Raw genomic sequence first — 18,867 nt, forward strand, 5'->3', positions numbered from 1 at the left:
TTAGCCCTGGATTCCAAACCCCATTTTATGCCAGTTTACAACTCCTCATCGCTATCAGCTGTTACCCTAATTCCAGGTGCCTCATCATCTTCATCCTCATCAGAGCTAAAACATCTTTGACTACGCCCCACAGCATCCCCAGCTGTGGATCCCGTCCCATCCCTCCAACTCGTCCACGGGTCCGATCCTGCAACCCGCCAGTCGCTTCCCATGCTATCATTACCAGGAACACCCAAATCCTCCCTCACACGAGTCCATTCCATGTCATCCTCCTCTGAGCTAACCACCTCTTCCTCCATTCTCTCAGTAAAGCCCTCAAAGGAGTCTTCGTCAGATGGTTCTGCAAAGATGTCTCGCAGCCGTTTCCTCTCTCGCTCCTCAAGAGAGTCTGACTCTCGAGGAGTCTTACGACCACGTCTCCCAGTATTGGAGCCATAAGGCTCAACCATAACAATTTGACAGAAAAAGTAGTTCAATACGCAGTAATGTTATGTTGTAATTACTGTATTTATGAATTTAGCTCCAAAATATCACGATATATTGAAAACATTGACTACAAAAATGGCTTGGATTATCCAGAGGCTTGGATAAGTGAGGCTTGGATTAGTGAGACTCTACTGTATATATATATGGGGGGCCCTGGTGGCACAGTGAGTTAAAACGCTGAGCTGCTGAACTTGCAGACCAAAAGGTCCCAGGTTCAAATCCCAGGAGCGGAATGAGCCCCCGCTGTTAGCCCCAGCTCCTGCCAACCTAGCAGTTCGAAAATATGCAAATGTGACTAGATCAATAGATACCGCTCCGGCGGGAAGGTAATGGCACTCCATGCAGTCATGCCGGCCACATGATCTTGGAGGTGTCTATGGACAACGCCGGCTCTTCGGCTTAGAAATGGAGATGAGCACCAATCCCCAGAGTCGGTCACGACTGGACTTAACGTCAGGGGAAACCTTTACCTTTTTACTATATATATGGTATATATGTGGCCGGCATGACTGCATGGAGCACTGTCACCTTCCCGCCGGAGTGGTACCTATTGATCTACTCACATTTGCATATTTTCGAACTGCTAGGTTGGCAGGAGCTGGGGCTAACAGCGGGTGCTCATTCTGCTCCCGGGATTTGAACCTGGGACCTTTTGGTCTGCAAGTTCAGCAGCTCAGCGCTTTAACTCACTGTGCCACCAGGGCCCCTATATATATATATATATATATATATATATATATATATATATATGTGTGTGTGTGTGTGTGTGTGTGTGTGTTTTAATTTAAAATGTAGCAAGAACAAGTCTGTTGAAAGTGGATATATAAATACAGCACATACACACCCAAGTCATGAGCAAACTAAGCCCAAAGCTCTGGAACAATATTATTCTGTTGAATCACCAACTGATTTTTGAATATGACTTGTAGTCTTTGCAATATCATAACTCAATTGTTATATTGGAAATTGCTTTGAGGGTCTGGTCTTAATTGACTTATAGCCCTTCCATATTCCAAAGACATAAATAGTTGTGTCTTGATATCTCATTGCCTCCCTCATCTGTCAATTCATTTGAATGAATCCAGTCTCATTTTTCATATTAAAGATTCCATACCCACTTTTGCCTTTTAGGTTTAGATTGATAGGATTGTTATGACCAGATATGCTGCCCCTACAGTAGTAGGGAAAGGATGAATGAGGCATGACATTTTGGATCTCCCCAAGATTTCATTTGGTACTGAAAACTGAAACACATCATTAAGACAAATAAGTTTTATTAGTGGAAAATGGTGCAGCAGGTGGCCTAAAACAGAGGAAGCAGTGGAGCCCTTGAGCTGATTGAGTCCCAGCATTCATTCTCAGCAAACAGTAGAACGAAACCTCTAAGCGGCCAATTTTATTCAGACAATGCCATGCCAGTTCTCCTAGTTGTGTCAAGAGTCAGACGCCAATTAGCGAACAAAAATAGAGTTTATTCAGCAGATAAGCCAAAAAGTAATGTTAACACAGAAAAAACCTTGAAACACTTCACTATCAGTGCTTCAAGAGCAGTTCAAACAAAAATATAATTCAGCAACACAAGCAGGTAAAAACAAAGCTAAACAAACTTAGTGCAAACTGCACTTTCTGAGTCCAAGCCCTGCCAGCCGGCTCTGTAGTTTTCAAAGGAACAGTTCCCAAAAGAAAACACCAAATTGGTCAGGAAACAAACAAACAAACTAAGAATGCAGTAGACTGCTTCCACAATGTGGATAAAGCCGAAGGCTCCAAAAGGATGGTGAAAAGACTTCGTCCGGGATTCCAAGGTCAGGTCAGGAGATAACAGCGGTGTCTAAAGAGCAAGCCAGGAGTCAAAAGCCGATAGTAGTCATCAATCACAGGGCGAAGGCAGTAGCAAGGTCAAATTCCGATCCAAAGTCTGAAGAGGGTGCAGTCATCCAAAACAGGTCCACGATAAGACACAGCGAGAGCCAAGCTAGGTGATAACAGCAGATTCAAATCATAGTCCAAGTCCAGTCTTCATGGAAACACAGAGATCCCAATGGCACCTCAGCAACACCTTGCCACACGCAAAGTGCAGTGGCCAAACATTCCCATTTTATTCCCCTTCCTCCTGGGTGACCAAACACTCACACCCAAACACCAGGTGTCCCAAATCTACTCAGAGTCTGAGCTCCACACAGCTAGAGCTCGTGGATCTGGAGTACCTAGCAATTCATCGGAGTCCCAATCATCCTGCCCACACTTAGCCCCATGAACACTTAAAGAACCATCCTCCCTTCTCCAAGCATCCCAATTGGGATCAGCTCCTGCAGAAACCCCAGGTTCAGAAGTATCCATAGACCCCAAATCCCCAGACATCTCCGGTGGCTGTGCCCATTCAGTGCCCGCTACCCCAGCCACCACCTGTTCCTCAGCATCCATCTCCCCATCTGAATCTTCCTCAGAAGATCCCCCATATAGCTCTCTAAGTCGCTTCCTGCGCAACTCCTCCAGTGAACCCTCATCACGAGGGTTTTTTCTTCCTCTTCGAATTCCATCCCCATCAACCATAATCCCCGAAGGCGCAGTCACAACAAGTTGTATACACCTACAAACACTACTAACATGAGATGGACTCCCAAAGTTTATACTGGGCTAAAGCAAACAAAATAAATCAATATGTGGAGTCACGGTTCATCTCCCATTCTAATATGAGAACAATGTAAGCAGGTTGGTTACAAGAAAGTTTACTTACCTGGTCTATTCTCAGCTACTGACTTTTTTCTAGCCTTGAAATGCCAACCTAAGGTTAAAACTAACTTGTAAGGCCTATTAAATATAAATGCAACTTCTCAGTGCCACTGGACAGGTGTCTGAATTTGATTATGATGCTTACAAGGCCTCTAAAACATACTTGTCTGGTGCCAAAAAGGGACCCCAACTACAAGAAATACCAATTCTCTTGAGTTTTTACCTTTTATATTCCGTTAAGGAAGCTATTATGATCCATATTGCCTTTTAAATAAAAAGTAGTGTGAATATTGTGCTAGTGGTAGCAAAATTACATAGAAAGGAGCATGAAGGAGTTAAATGCAATGGGCTTGGGGCATGTGTTAGTTCTTATAGGACAAACAGCACCAGAAATGACACATCCTTTGTTCTTTCCCATACAGGCCCTGGAGGTCTTGACAGCATCCATGGAGTATGGGCTGGACGACCTGAGAAGGGTAAGGACTATGGCATTTTCCCCTCAGAGTCCCTCTCAAAATCATGATTGGGAGGGACATTACATCACATCATTTTGGGTGGGGTTCTGAGGAGAACAAAGGTATTTTGTACTCTTGGGATGTTCTCATGGGTGGGGGCATTTTCATGTACTTTTACTTATTGAGGTGTGAATGCTTTCTGCATGGTTTTAAGGCAAAAATAATCTGAAAATCATACCAAATTTGGGTAGTGGAGATTTTTGGTGGAGTGGTAGAGGGCTTTATGACCAGCGAAAATGGGATCCTGAGTGTGAATGCAATCGTATGTTTTCCTACCCTTCGACCTTGCCATGAGAATTATGTTGATTGTTCATGGAACGTATATTCATGCATTCCTTAATGCCTGAACAATGAAAGATATGGGTACTGGCTTGTTTGACATGAAGGATGTATAAGTTCCTCTATCTTTGCACATTTTAGGGTCATAGTAAGGACCGATGACTTGTACAGCTGTTAAACGGAGCTTGGAAAAGGTGTTTTTGTTGTATGACAACTCTCTGGAGATGTTCAATCACCTGATTTATTAGTAATCCCCCAGCCAATAATGGAAGTTTTCCAATTAGGAAAGAAGACAATTCAAGCTACTATTCTTTTCCTCAGTATTTGGTCCATAGCCAACAAAGTGCCTGGAGCAATTGTATTGATTTAAGTATTGATAATTTTGCCCTGACCGCTCTAAAATGATCTGCTGATAACAGAACATAGACATCCTGTTTCAGTAGATTACACACAAGCATGTGAGTTCTTCTGCACATTGAAAGGGAAACCCTGCAAGAATTGCTGTTGGCAGGCCAGATCCATAGTGTCCTATGTCCTATGTCCTTGTCAAAACCAGACAAAATTAAAAAGGAGAAATATCCCATATTCTCAGTTTTTCCTCACTTATGAGATTTGGCAAATTGAATTGATAAAAATACCTCTGAGTACTCTCTATGAAAACCCTTCGAAATTAATTGGGTTGCCATAAGTTGATAGGCGACTTAAAGGCACATATAAACACAAGTAAATGGTGGATTTGTAAATGACTGATAGAAAGATAAATACTGTGCACTGAGAAGTTGAGTCTGGGTAGATAACTGAATAGGAGTGCCTGGCACAAAGCAAACCTAAAGCTCAAATATTTAACCCCTCCAGTTGCAGAGTTGTTAGGAACTGACATTTACCTGATCTTACAGGTTTTGTCCATTGATCAAAACATACCACCCACATACTGAAACTTGCGAGTCATCTATCGTTGTTGCATGAGGAATTAATTTCACTTTTATGGTTGGGAGAGGGGGGAAATCTATCTTTCCAAAATCTGGCCTTTACAGGCTTCCAGTTTCAAGCAGCTTAAGGAAATTACCAGGGAAACAAAGGCAAGAAAGGTCTATGACATAGTTTCATGAGAGTCATTCTCTGTTTTTGGGAACTAAGATCTATCCACATCTTTAAAACTGCACATCAGTTATAGAGGAAATGAACTATTATGACAGGATAATAGACTTGGAATGACAGTGGTCTGTTAACTTAGAGATGGCTGACAATGTAAACCTCTGTTCTAACGATTCTGATAAAAGCGATCATAGTCTGACAAATTTGATCTGGATAATGTATTATTTCTGGGTAGACTTTATGTCTCTGATTAAGCAGCTTCTATTTTGGACAAATTCCATGTCCTATCTAGGTGTTTTGATATCAAATATATTTTCTTCATTCCTTATCTCACACGATCAGCTACTTGTCAAACTGACAGACAGCTGAATTTTCTTTTTGCAGATTTTGGAATGAATCCAAGTTTATACGATGCTGATAATGCTGTCTGTGGGATGCAAGTTTCTGTGCAAATAGTTATTTTTGTGCAAGGATTAGTTACAGTAGTCCACAGTGTATTGCATCACCCCATCATATGTTTAGTCTTCTACTTCCAAAGTGTTATTTTTGCCATTGTAAAGCCTGCAACTCATTAAATAGGCACCAGCTTTCCCCCAAGAAATCGAAATAGAATTCTAGTGGTATTGCATTGCCAAGATTTTGTTCTATTCATTATGGGAAGTTTATTTCCTTTCAAAAAGGTATTAATGTTAGATGAATGCCATTGTATTTGTTTGTATCTTTTGTATTTTCTCCTTTTTTAAAAGTGAAACTGTGCCACTTCACGAATTATCTGAGAGTTTCCTTGCCATTCTGAAATGCATTTTTCAACATATTCACAATATTCACAGTTGTAGTGCAGTGAATAATTGTACACATTCACAAAATCAGTAGAAAAAGGCTCTGTCCCTGATTTAAACTCAGAGAATGAGATTACTCTGGTTACTCTGAAGGAGTCTTGGACCAAAGCTGTGTAATACATAATAATTGTCTAAATATAGTAATAATAATAATAATAATAATAATAATAATAATAATAATAATAATAATACTTTATTTTTGTATCCCGCCACCATCTCCCTGAATGGACTTGGGGTAGCTAACACAAGGCCAAGCCCAGAAAAGACAAAGTATAGACAAGTTAAAATATAAAGCAAAACAATAAAATAACAAGCAGTATAAAATCAAAAACGACTTCAAGCACAGTTATACATAAATACATAAAACAAGATAAAAAGTTTTAAAACCATATCAGTTTCACCACCAAAGGGACAAAGGGATAAAAGGGGGTCAAAGCAAAGTGCGTAATAACTAGGATTTTCCGTAAATTGCCTGGCTGAGTGTTCCAAGGTTTCCAACATAATGTTAGGGGTAGGATGGGGTGGGGCCAGATAAAGTGCAGAATAGCAGCATGGTTGTCAAGGGGTCTGTAGTGTCTTGTTTAATCGAAAGCGTGCTGAAAGAACCATGTCTTAAGTTGTTTAATAAAAGCAGACAGGGTTGGGGCCAGCCTAATCTCCCTGGGGAGGGAATACTGCAGCAATGGAACAGCGCTGGGAAGGATGCTTGTAAGAAGAATGAATATGATGGCAGACTGAAATCATTCATGACTAATTCGTAGTAGGACGAAGCTCTGGGACTCATCCAGGTGATGATATGATATAATGAATGATGCTCTGGGCTGACTGTAACTGAGAAGTGGAGGGATATGTTCTTGGAATGAGTGGGTCATCCTACCCCTGCTCAGTAATAGAGAAGAACTTCAGGATGTTATTATGTTAATTCCTCTTAATATAAGTTTCCAAGCTCTGCAGTAGAGTGTAGAGTTCTGTTGGAGGAAATTAGGAGGAATTTGCTTAAGGCTTTTTCTATACTTATCATCTGCATGATATTTCATTGAGAATGAGAGCTGGACACCAAAGCCTGGAGTAAAACAAGCCACCACGGCATTTATTTATAGATACAATTAACAGTAGTAGAGGTACAGACCAGTGCCAATAGCTGATCTCTTCTCAAATCATCATTCCATTGCTTCCAGGATCAACCTGTTCCCCAGAAGCAACAGCAGCCAATTGTCAGAGTGGACAAGAGGTCAGCCACTGAGGCTCCACCATCAGTTGTCCAAAACTGGTTACTGTGCCTCAGTATCCTCCTACCCCCATTCCTGACCCTTATCCCCCTTCCCCATTTAACCCATTGGTCTTCCCTCTCTTGCCTTGCTACCCACCAATTGTTACAGATGTTGTATATTTGAACAAAGAATCATTATAATTGCAGTGACAAACTGCTAAACTAGTAAATCAACACAAATATATCTCCACCGCTGAAAGGTGACCATAGAGTCATGGCAGAAAACTTAGATAGTCCTAGAGAAGTTGTCTCTTAGGTTATTTGTTTATCATGTCATGAGTGAATTGAGGGTAACAAACAAAGTTAAAAACTTGGCATTATACTAGATTACTAAGGCCCGGGCTGTGGCGCAAGCTGGAGAGCAGCCAGCTGAGACCAATCACTCTGACCAAGAGGTCATGAGTTCGAAGCCAGCTCGGAGCCTGCATTTGTCTTGTCTTTGTTCTATGTCAAGGCATTGAATGTTTGCCTATATGTGTAATGTGATCTGCCCTGAGTCCCCTTCAGGGTGAGAAGGGCGGAATATAAATGCTGTAAATAAATAAATAAATAAATAAACAAACAAATAAATAAATAAATAAGCATTGGATGTTTGCATTGTATGTTGGAATCTGCCCCGAGTCCCCTCAGGGAGATAGGGAGGAATGCAAATAAAGTTGTTATTATTATTATTATTATTGACACAACGACGTTGTATGACACAGCAAACAAGATAGATATGCTGGATTTCGTTTCACAAAACCACAAGTCGAACACTTCCCAAGTGTCTAGGACTGTGTGATGTATTTTCGAATGATGTGTGCAGATCCCAGTAGGGTGGCCTTTTGCAGTTGGCAGATCGTAATTTTGTCAATGTCTATTGTTTCCAAATGCCGGCTGAGATCTTTTGGCATGGCACCCAGTGTGCCCATCACCACCGGGACCACCTACACTGGTTTCTGCCAGAGTCTTTGAAGTTCAATCTTGAGGTCTTGATAGCGGCTGAGTTTTTCCTGTTGTTTTTCATCAATGCGACTGTCACCTGGGATGGCAACATCAATTATCCAAACCTTGTTCTTTTCCACAACTGTGATGTCTGGTGTGTTGTGTTCCAGAACTTTGTCAGTCTGGATTCGGAAGTCCCACAGTATCTTTGCGTGTTCATTTTCCATGACCTTTGCTGGTTTGTGATCCCACCAGTTCTTTGCTGCTGGCAGGTGGTACTTGAGGCATAAGTTCCAATTGATCATTTGGGCCACACAGTTGTGCCTCTGTTTGTAGTCTGTCTGTGCAATTTTCTTACAGCAGCTGAGGATATGATCAATGGTTTTGTCGGATTCCTTGCACAGTCTGCATTTTGGGTCATCAGCTGATTTTTCGATCTTGGCCTTAATTGCATTTGTTCTGATGGCTTGCTCCTGGGCTGCAAGGATCAGGCCTTCTGTCTCCTTCTTCAGGGTCCCATTTGTGAGCCAGAGCCAGGTCTTCTCCTTATTATTATTATTATTATTATTATTATTATTATTATTATTATTATTTCCTCTGACCAGAAGCTAGCCACTTGGAGTGCCTCTGGTGTCGCTGTGAGAAGGTCCTCCATTCTGCATGTGGCAGGGCTCAGGTTGCATTGTAGTAAGTGGCCTGTGGTTTGCTCTTCTCTAAACTCACATGTCGAGGACTCTACTTTGTGGCCCCATTTCTTAAGATTGTCTCTGCATCTCATGGTCCTGGAGAGCAGTCTGTTCTGCACCTTCAAAGTCGCCCAGTTTTCTGTGTGCCCAGAATGGAGTTTCTCATCCGGTATCAGCCATGGATTGAGGTTCTGGGTTTTAGCCTGCCACTTTTGAACTTGCTGAGGTGTTCCTGCTAGTATCTCTGTAGATCTTAGAAAGCTGTTTCTTGTTTAAGGCATTGGCATGCTGGCTGATATCCGAACAGAGGGTGGGCTGAGGATGTCACTGCCTTGGTCTTTTCATTATTGGCTGCTACTTCCCGACAGATGTCAGGTGGTGCAATACTGGCTAAACAGTATAATTTCTCCATTGGTGTAGGACGTAGACATCCTGTGATAATGCGGCATGCATTTTAATGGTTTTCCATTTTGCAGGGGTCCTATACTCCGAACCCCAGTGAATGTGAAGGGCTTCCCTCACCCTGGACGTCCCACAGATATATATAAACCTTCCTTGCTTAGTTTCTCCATACCTCACAACTTCTGAGGATGCCTGCCATAGATGTGGGCGAAACATCAGGAGAGAATACTTCTAGAACACGGCCATATAGCCTGGAAAACATACAACAACCCAAGGATGGGAAAGTAAACACAGCTAGAAGAGAGAGCTCCAGGGCCTGTGTGTTGGTGTGTGAACTTGTGGCTTGCTTTGAAATAGGGAGAAGATCTAAGGAATGGAGTGGGGGAGTAAACAGAGGAAAAGCTACCCAGGAATAGAAGCTTTCACAGCTGCTTTTGGAAGACTTGAAAGCATGATGTGGCAGTGTGTTTATTGGGGGATTTATCGACCTGTCATCTCCCAGTTGGGTCAGTGAACCAAAAATAAGCCTTTTTTGACCATCAGGAGTTTCCCTTCTGCTGAAAGAGCCTGAGGTTGTGGGAGTAGCAGGGAATGCCATCCAGTACAGGAAAGCAACGGAGAAAGAATTCATGTCATTGTCTTAGCACTTTGGGGAGGAAGTTTTGCTTCTGATCTGTGGGGAATTCTAAGGCATTCAACAGAAAAGAAGGGACTTTTAGAAAATAAGACAGAATACAGCAATGAGGTAGGGGGAGAAAAACAATAAGAGTAATTTGTGGTTGGAAGACAAAACCAGAATGAGCTAACTGTGAAAGACTAAAGGGAAGCAGCAGTTCATAAACATCAACTGGGAGAGATGTGATATAGCTACCACTTCAGCTTGGGTACTTTGACCTGACAGATGGTGTTTTACTTTGGATTTCTGCCTCCTTTGTGTTTTTCCAGATGAGGTTTCATGGCACCATCAAAGGCAAGGATGGACAAATAGCTGTAAATCGTTAGCTATTTAATATATTAAGAGTATATTTTTGTTTCTAAGAAGAAGGAAGATATGTTTGTGAGAAATTTTGACTTAGTTACAGAAATAACATTTTACAAGATCTTTCTCCTTTTTTGCCAAAAAGTGTTGGTATCTCACTAACTACGTTTCCCATGATTCCATAAAATGTCAAACCACATTAATTTGATAAGGCAGCTTGATATGTTCTTTTTGTTTGCTTCCTAGAACGGCCTTCTAATGATTGCACAATATTTTTAGTTTCACCATGAAGGAAGGTGGCAATTCTTTTTCATTCTTCACTAATTAAAAAATGAATGCATTTACATAAAACTCTCCCACTTGATTCAAAGGTACGGATAGCAAGATATCAACAGAAAACCTGGGATCAGATTCTGGGATATTGGGCCTATCTGGAAGAGCCCTAAGATAGGACTGTGCTCAGCCTCATATCTGGGATTTCATAGGCTACTCGTTTTAAGTCTGAGAAGCCTCCTGTTCTTGCAAAAATATTACTGAGTATACAACTCTCCCACTTGATTCAAAGGTACGAATAGCAAAATATCGTGTTGCTAAAATATAAAGTGAAAGATCACAGGCTGCATTAACAAAAAATAGATGGCATGTTAGCAACAGCTGGACTTGTCAATGGGGCATCACTGAATGGTCTGGAAAGAGAGTGTGAAGCAAGACTAAAGCTGAAGGAGAATGAAAATCAAATAGTTTGCTCTTCAGCAGAAGGAAAATGAAGTTGGAGTAGGGGGGAATCAGTGATCTAAATCACTCAACCCAGATCCCATTTCAACTCCCACTCATAGGATGATTTCCTGAGCAAAAAGATCTGCCAGCTCATTTTGGAGCAGTTCTCAGTTTTTCAGAGTCCAACAGGATATCAGTGCGGTTTGAGTGCCTATTTATTTGAAAGGAAGCTTCCTGCATGTAATGCGTTTTATCTGTAAAGCATGCTGTCATTTGATATGTTATACTGTTTGCAGATCACAGAACAGCTAACATGTGGTTCCCTCGTGATCCTGTTTTCATCTGTTTGGCATCAGCCACAGAGTGGGATCATGTCCCTTCAGATCAGGAATTATGTGGAGCCGATTAGGGTCTTCCTGTCCCCAGGGAACATGAAAAAAAGCCTCAGAAGGAAAAAGAATGAGACTTCTGGGAATGAGGTCTTCTTGCTCTGTGATTTTAACACCAAACCCTTGGCATTTTGGCTCTGATTGATTTACGATCTAACCTGCTGGGAACTCATGAGAATGTTAGCAGTTTCCATTCCCTCACACCTCTGAGATGTTTCCTCAGCGACTTGTTTCCTAGAGAGCTGTGAATATGACCTTGAGAATGGGGCTGGATTCTTAATGGCTTCTAGTGGGATGGAGAGTGGATGGAGATCCCAGCCCTTATAGAAGTGTAAATGTTGATTCTAAAGGACTGTTTGCTTATCTTTCCAAATTACCTTGCCTAGGCGGTGTGGCATTCCTCCATATCTTTGCGCTCTACATACCCTTGGGGCCCTGATAAATATGGCTCCTTTGTTAAGTAAATGATTGCATTCAGGATTTTGAGCATGGCTTAGAATTAATAACATGTATTCCAAATTATTTAAATATATCACTGTTCACCCCACACTTTCAGTCTTTTCTTCACAGCTGCAAGTACAGTACTAAAGATGGATTGTTTTAATTGGGAGCTTTTTTTTTGTTCTCCACATCAGTCATGAAGATAATAGCAATCTTTTGCTCATCCCCATTAGATGAGCAAAGTATTACTCGTCCCTGTTTTTTCCTTAAAAGCCTAAACCAGCCTACATGGCACACCCCAAACTGCTACAGGGATATATGTATATTTAGCAATTTCTGTTACAGCTCTGCAATTATGCCCAGGGTGTTTTTTCGATGAATACACACACACATTTGCTGAAGAAAGCTACTGAACAGCACTGTTTTCAGACTGAATATGGATCACAGAGGGATGCTGTAAAATCAAAGTAGATTTAATAAAATGATTGAAAATGCGTGTTTATAGGAAGTATTGGACTTTTCAGCTTCTGCCTTTGTTATTGGTATGGGAGTAGCAAACAGCATCTGGTGGCATTTTTACAATTCCCAGACTCCAGGCATGAAATTGAGAATATGCTGCTGAAGAATTGTCCTCTAAATGAAAGCTAGTCAGTATCAGGGTCTCAGGTGTGGATCCACAAGTTTTTATTCTTCTCAAACATGGTTGGCTTGTTAGGTCATTAGCCCTGGGGTTAGGGGCAAAGGACCCTTGTGGAAATGGAGGGGGGATAATACAGAAATTTCTAAGGTTTTTTTTCCTGAGAGAACACTACTCTAGGAATGTCTAAGTCTACTATTGTCATGTTCTGCTGGAAGCTGGCCATAGAATCACTAAGGAGGACCTAGAGATGCCCAAAGAGATGCTCTCTCCAGAACTCTCTCTGTCCTCCAGAGTGACTTGAGGGCGTTGAACACAGAGTATCATAGGAGAACCTAGGGGTTCTTAGAGATAACATTTTAAATCAAATCTGTGAATAATCAAATCCACAAAAGCCAAAACCACAAATGTGGTGGAATGGCTATATAACCATATAGGAAAAGATTTGTGCATCAGAATCAAATTGTTTTTCAGTTAGTTGTTCTGACTTTGGAGTGATAATTGCTGATTTCCTGAAACTTGTGGTGGTGGTTTTCCCCACATGCTACATGCTATACCTAGGGTTCTGACATTCAATTACACACATGACAAATCATGTTTTGTTTTCAGTGAAATAAGTCATTGTGTTTCTGCTTTTAAAAGTTATTGTTTCATGGAGACATGTACAAATGATGCACAGAACTTTCTGTTAGTGCTTTTTAAAATTTTGCCTTTCCCCAGCACTTTTTTTAGAATAGGTGCCTGACAGATGGCAAGAATAGGAGCTTTATTATTGCTTTAGCAAGATGTTGGAAAGCTTTCTTTGATGTTCAAGTGGTAATCAAGGCTGATGATGAGTGGAAAACAACAAAAAATGGCACAAAACTTTCACCATTTTTACTACCTCTTTTTCATAGGAAGGATATTCTCTAGTACAAGGTTTCTTCGTCAGAGTTTCCTGGAACCCAGAGGTTCTGCAAACAAACGCTAAGGGCTCCATAAGAAATCATGATTGGAAAAAAAGCTATAATAAATTTTATGTAGAAGTTCTTTGAGGTTGGAAAATATTTGAGGGGTGAAAAGATCGAGAAAGGTTGCTCTGGTGAATATGGCAACCCAATTGATGTTGTACTGGATGATTGCTTGGTGTTGTTTTGTACCTTTAAGTTCACTCCAAATTATAGAAAGTGAAAAGCTGGGTTGCAGTTAAACATAAAAAAACCAAGATTATGGCAGCCAGACTGATTGATAACTGCCAAATAGAGGGAGAAAACATGGAGGCAGTGACAAACTTTATATTTCTAGGGCCAAAGATGACTGCAGATGCAGACTGCAGTCAGGAAATCAGAAGACGTTTACTTCTTGGGAGGAGAGCAATGACCAATCTCGATAAAATAGTAAAGAATAGAGACATCACACTGGCAATGAAAGTCCGCATAGTTAAAGCAGTGGTATTCCCCATAATAACCTATGGATGCGAGAGCTGGACCATAAGGAAGGCTGAGCGAAGGAAGATAGACATTTTTGAACTGTGGTGTTGGAGGAAAATCCTGAGAGTGCCTTGGACCGCAAGAAGATCCAACCAGTCCATACTCCAGGAAACAATTCCCGAATGTCCACTGGAAGGGAGGATATTAGAGGCAAAGATGAAGAAGTTTGGCCACATCATGAGAAGACAGGAAAGCTTGGAGAAGAGAATGATGCTGGGGAAAATAAAAGGAAAAGGAAGAGGGTCCGACCAAGGACAAGATAGATAGATAGTATCCTTGAAGTGACTGGCTTGTCCTTGAAGGAGCTGGGGGTGGCGACAGCTGACAGGGAGCTCAGGCGTGAGCTGGTGACTGAACAATTTTTTTTTCGTGTCAGGAGCAACTGGAGTTGCTTCTGGAGTGAGAGAATTGGCCGTTTGCAAGGATGTTGCCGAGGGGACGCTGGGATGTTTTGATGTTTTTACCATTCTTGTGGGAGGCTTCTCTCATGTCCCCGCATGGAGCTGGAGCTGATAGAGGGAGCTCATCCGAGCTCTCCCTGGGTGGGATTCGAACCTGGCAGCTTTCAGGTCAGCAACCCAACCTTCAAGTCACGAGGCTTTTATCCCCTAGGCTACCGGAGGCTCCTCACTGAACAAATAAACAACAACAAAAAGGATTTTCTTAGCAGGATTTATTCAGTGGAAGTTTGACATAAGCCTCCCTTTTGAACTTCAAGAATGTCACCTGCCCAAGGTTACCCAAAGAGGAGATGGGTATCCTGAGGTATTTTCATTCTTGGATTCTTTCTTGATGGACAGTATTATTATTTGCATACATATGCTTGCTCCTGGGTGACAAAATTATATTATTACATTTGGGCAAGAATTCCAGTTCAAATGCATATGGACTTCAATTGGTTTACAAAACAGATCTGTAACAATCTTGCTATTCCTGATGGTCCAAGAAGGGTGTTTGTGGAACATTAAGGGTGTATAGCACGTAAAATAATCCAACCTTTTTCCATCCTGGCCCATAATGTGAATGTGTCATCAATGTTATCATTAGCATACAAGGTGAAGTGGCTCACCATATTATAACAATAAAAGTTTGGGTGTAGGATTTCAAGACTCAGGACACTGAGGCTGAAATGTATCATTTTAGTACAGACCAACTCTATATGTCTCTGAGTGATTAACCAGTTAGAGAAACATAAGAAGTATTGAATGTCACAGCATTACTGTGATACTAGGTAAATTTCTAACTGCCTATAATGATATAAAGTTTTCTCCTGCTACTGTGTGGTTTCTCTCCATGTGGTTGCAGTTGTGTTCTTTAACATTGGCTAAAAGACTTACCACATCTTTGGTTCCTGATTCCCAAATGTCACTCATGACTGTTTCCTAAATTAAGATCAAGCTGAATACTGCATGCAGATCCAAACACCATACTCTCAGTCACCCCTTTCGCTTCACCCCACCCTAAAAAAAAACCCCAATTTTGTGAGGGACTGATGTGAATTACAGAAGCTGTGTGTTTCTTTACCTGTCACATCTCCACTTGCAATTGACTCCTAAGCTCCTTCCATCTCCCACATCTACAATTCAAACATGGGCCTGTTTTCCTAACAGATGTTTTGAGCCCTTTGTGAAAGATGCTTACTCCTCAGATGTTTATTTAAGCAAGGAAAGAGAGACAATAAGCAAATGAAAAGCAATGTATGCACTACTTTCCAGGTAATCTGCAATATATGTACTGTGTTTCCCCGAAAATAAGACAGTGTCTTATACTTTTGCTCCCAAAGATGCACTAGGTCTTATTTTCAAGGGATGTCTTATTTTTCCATGAAGAAGAATTCACATTTATTGTTGAACAAAAAAAGATCATGTATTGTATACTGTACAGTATATGCCCGTATTTGGTAATTACTCTCCTCGTTTATCCTACCCCGAGCTCCCCTTTTATACTACAGCACTTTATCTACCTCATCAGGTTTTAATTATGCACTCGTCGTACCACTGCCCAGCCTTCTACTATTTTAACCACAGTATTGTTTTTACTTGGTGGTTTTATTTGCCATTATATTATTGTTTAAAATGGTGGTTTAATTTGTGTTAAATGTCAATAATGTTTGTTTTTACTATGAATTGTATTTTATCTTGTTTGATGTGGAAATTTGGGCTTGTCCCCATGTTAGCTGCTCCGAGTCTCTGCAGGGAGATGGAGGCGGGGTACAAAAATAAAGTTGTTGTTGTTGTTGTTGTTGTTGTTTTGTTGTTATTATTATTATTATTACAGTAGTTGTCATCACAAAGCAGCATAACCAGACAAACTGTGAATCCTATTAAGAATTTCTTGTTACTACCAGTATTTCCATTTACAACAATCTATGGTACGTACATTTACCAATCCTGCATGCTCTGGTGTTCTGTTTGGCGGGCATGCTTCCAAACATAAACTTTGCTAGGTCTTACTTTCAGGGGAGGCCTTATAGTTAGCAATTCCGCAAAACCTCTACTAGATCTTATTTTCAGGGGATGTCTGATTTTCAGGGAAACAGGGTTTCTATTTGTTGTATTCATTTTGTAAATTTGATTGCTGCAGTGTACTATGTATTAAAAACAATATTAGATCCACATTGATCACTATAGCCACTGAACACAGCTTGAAAATTTTTGGATTACAGTTCCCAGAACCCGCCAGTTCTAACTTGCATTCCCTCCTTCTAATATCCAAGAATTTGGGAAAATAACCCTTCCAGAAGAGGTTTTTTTTTATTACAGTTCCCAGAATCCCAGGTCAACATGGCTAGTGATAAAAGAATAATTGGAGTTGTAATAAGGTTAAAATTTCCAAGCTCTGACACAGGTCCATTGAACATATAAGCAATCTGGCCGGAAGAATTTCTACTCCTTATGGGCATTTTTTCTTATTGTCTCTTGACATTCCTGCACATACACACACTCACACTGCAGGCATGTCAAGACTTGTCCTGCATTCCCTCTTCTACTTGGCTTAAAGGCCTCCCAGGTGGGGACATGTTGCTTTGGAAAGTTAGGGTGGTAGCAATCATCGTGCTTTATTGAGTAGTGACATCTACAGAAGAACAAAAGAGCTATTCATTGCAAAGTTCGTGGAAAATTAACACTATGTCTTTGTCCAGGAAATACTGTTTTAAGGATGTTATGTAACACGTATCATATATTTGTCCATTCAGTGCTGACCTCACTTTTTGGAGGGAAACAGTTCTGTAAGTGACAAATGCAGCAAAAAAAAAAAATTAGAAAAATGCTTCAAGAGACAACAACATGCAGAATGCTTCACCATTGTTGCACCCCTAGGCTGCGTAGGCACCTTAAGACCACACTGGAGCCCCAGAATATAAGCAAGCAAGTTGTTTAGTGAAGGTTATAAGTAAGCACAAGCAAATAAAATTCAAAGTTGATAAAATAGATTTAAATTCACAAGAGCAAAGTATTTGAAGTTCATGAAGCAAAAGTCTATTAAAGCCACTCAAAGAGCATAGTCCAGAACTGGATAGCAAAATAAGTCTATTTGAACATAGAATTCCAATCTAAATACAGCAGGTGCTCAAGGCAATCAGCATTAAAATCAGCAAAGTTTGTAAGGCAAACAGGCAAATTATAGTGCTTATTTTCCCTTTAACCCACTTTCTTTCCCAATGGAACTCACATTGAACTGGATTACATGGCAGTGTGGACTCCGATAACCCAGTTCAAAACAGATATTGTGGATTATCTGCCTTGATATTCTGGGTTATATGACTGTGTGGAAGCGCTCCCAAGCAGTGTGTATAGAATTCTATGAAGGTTTCTCAAAACCCAGATTGGCTTACCTTCAGCAAGTTTGCTGTATACATCAAGGATGTTATCCCATGCTCCCCCCCCCTTTTTCTAGACACGTTGAAAACAGAGATAATGATGCCCTCCCCGTGTCTCCAAACTCTTTGAAAAGCTGGGGATAAGATGATCTCTGAGGTCAGGAATCGGTATATAACTGGAGAAAACAGCATAAAACCTGTGGGGTAGGAGCTGTCAAGTTGAACCATGTCAATTTGTCATGTTGAATTGTTTTAGTGATGTGGAGTAAAGGCCAGTCCTGTGGGCAGTCACCTATCAATCATTGACATTTCTCTACCAAAATCCTGCTTCATGAGCCTGGCAAAGTATTATTAAAAGATTTCAAAGGGTATTTTTCTTTAAGGTCAGTGCCTGGGTCTACTCCAGAGAAGCGAGACTGGAGGGAAAAGCCCAGTATTCCCAGAGTGGTGTCTCTTTAAGCCTGGGGTCTACTCCAGAGCAGCTTTTTTCCAAGGATTTTTTTAATGGATTGCGCGGGAACTGCACTCACTAGTGTGATAAATCTGAAAATTGATGATTTTGGGAGAAAAGGCAAGAAAGAACAATGTGTGATAAGGAATGACAAACAGAACTATGCGCTTTGTACCATTACAGAACTACACGCCATGGTAATATGACACTGCACCCCCCATGGCATGTTTCAAGTGCTTTCGAATCAAGACCATTATTTTACCTCTAGGTAAGATAACCTTGGGGCCAGCATTGGACTGTGGCCCCATCTACACTGATCATTTAATGCAGTTTGAAATCAGACAACAAACTCCCACAAAAGTATGTGAAAGATAACCCTTAATGTGCACCAGTTCTCTGTGGTTTGTGTAATCACCACCCAAACTTGTTCCAGGGTTTCCTATTTAATCACCTGCAGAGCAAAAACACTTTATTCAATACCAATTGAAAACTGCATGAAATGGGATGGGGCCTAAGACTCTGGAGACCAAGGTTTTAATTCCCCATCAGCCATGGAAACACACTGACCTTGGCCAATTCACACACTCTCTACTTCAGGTTCCATCTCCACTGCCATACAAAATTCAGATTATCTGTTTTGAACTGGATTATCTGGCAGTGTAGACTCATATAATCCAAACATATAATCTGGGACCAGATACTGAATTATATAACCGTGTAGATTCAGCCTCAGAG

At 40.9% G+C, this 18,867-nt stretch overlaps 1 protein-coding gene across 1 annotated transcript in view; it reads left to right on the forward strand.

The window, feature by feature from the left end:
* The window catches only part of btbd19 (BTB domain containing 19), a 73,559-nt gene that overhangs the window by 12,222 nt on the left and 42,470 nt on the right, over nt 1-18,867 (forward strand). The window contains exon 3 of the mRNA XM_008109537.3: nt 3,642-3,695. Within this exon, the coding sequence (XP_008107744.2) occupies nt 3,642-3,695 (54 nt within the window). The remainder of the gene's footprint in view (nt 1-3,641; nt 3,696-18,867) is intronic.

This window comes from Anolis carolinensis, chromosome 4 (genome assembly GCF_035594765.1).
Source record: "Anolis carolinensis isolate JA03-04 chromosome 4, rAnoCar3.1.pri, whole genome shotgun sequence".
Lineage (NCBI taxonomy): Eukaryota > Metazoa > Chordata > Lepidosauria > Squamata > Dactyloidae > Anolis > Anolis carolinensis.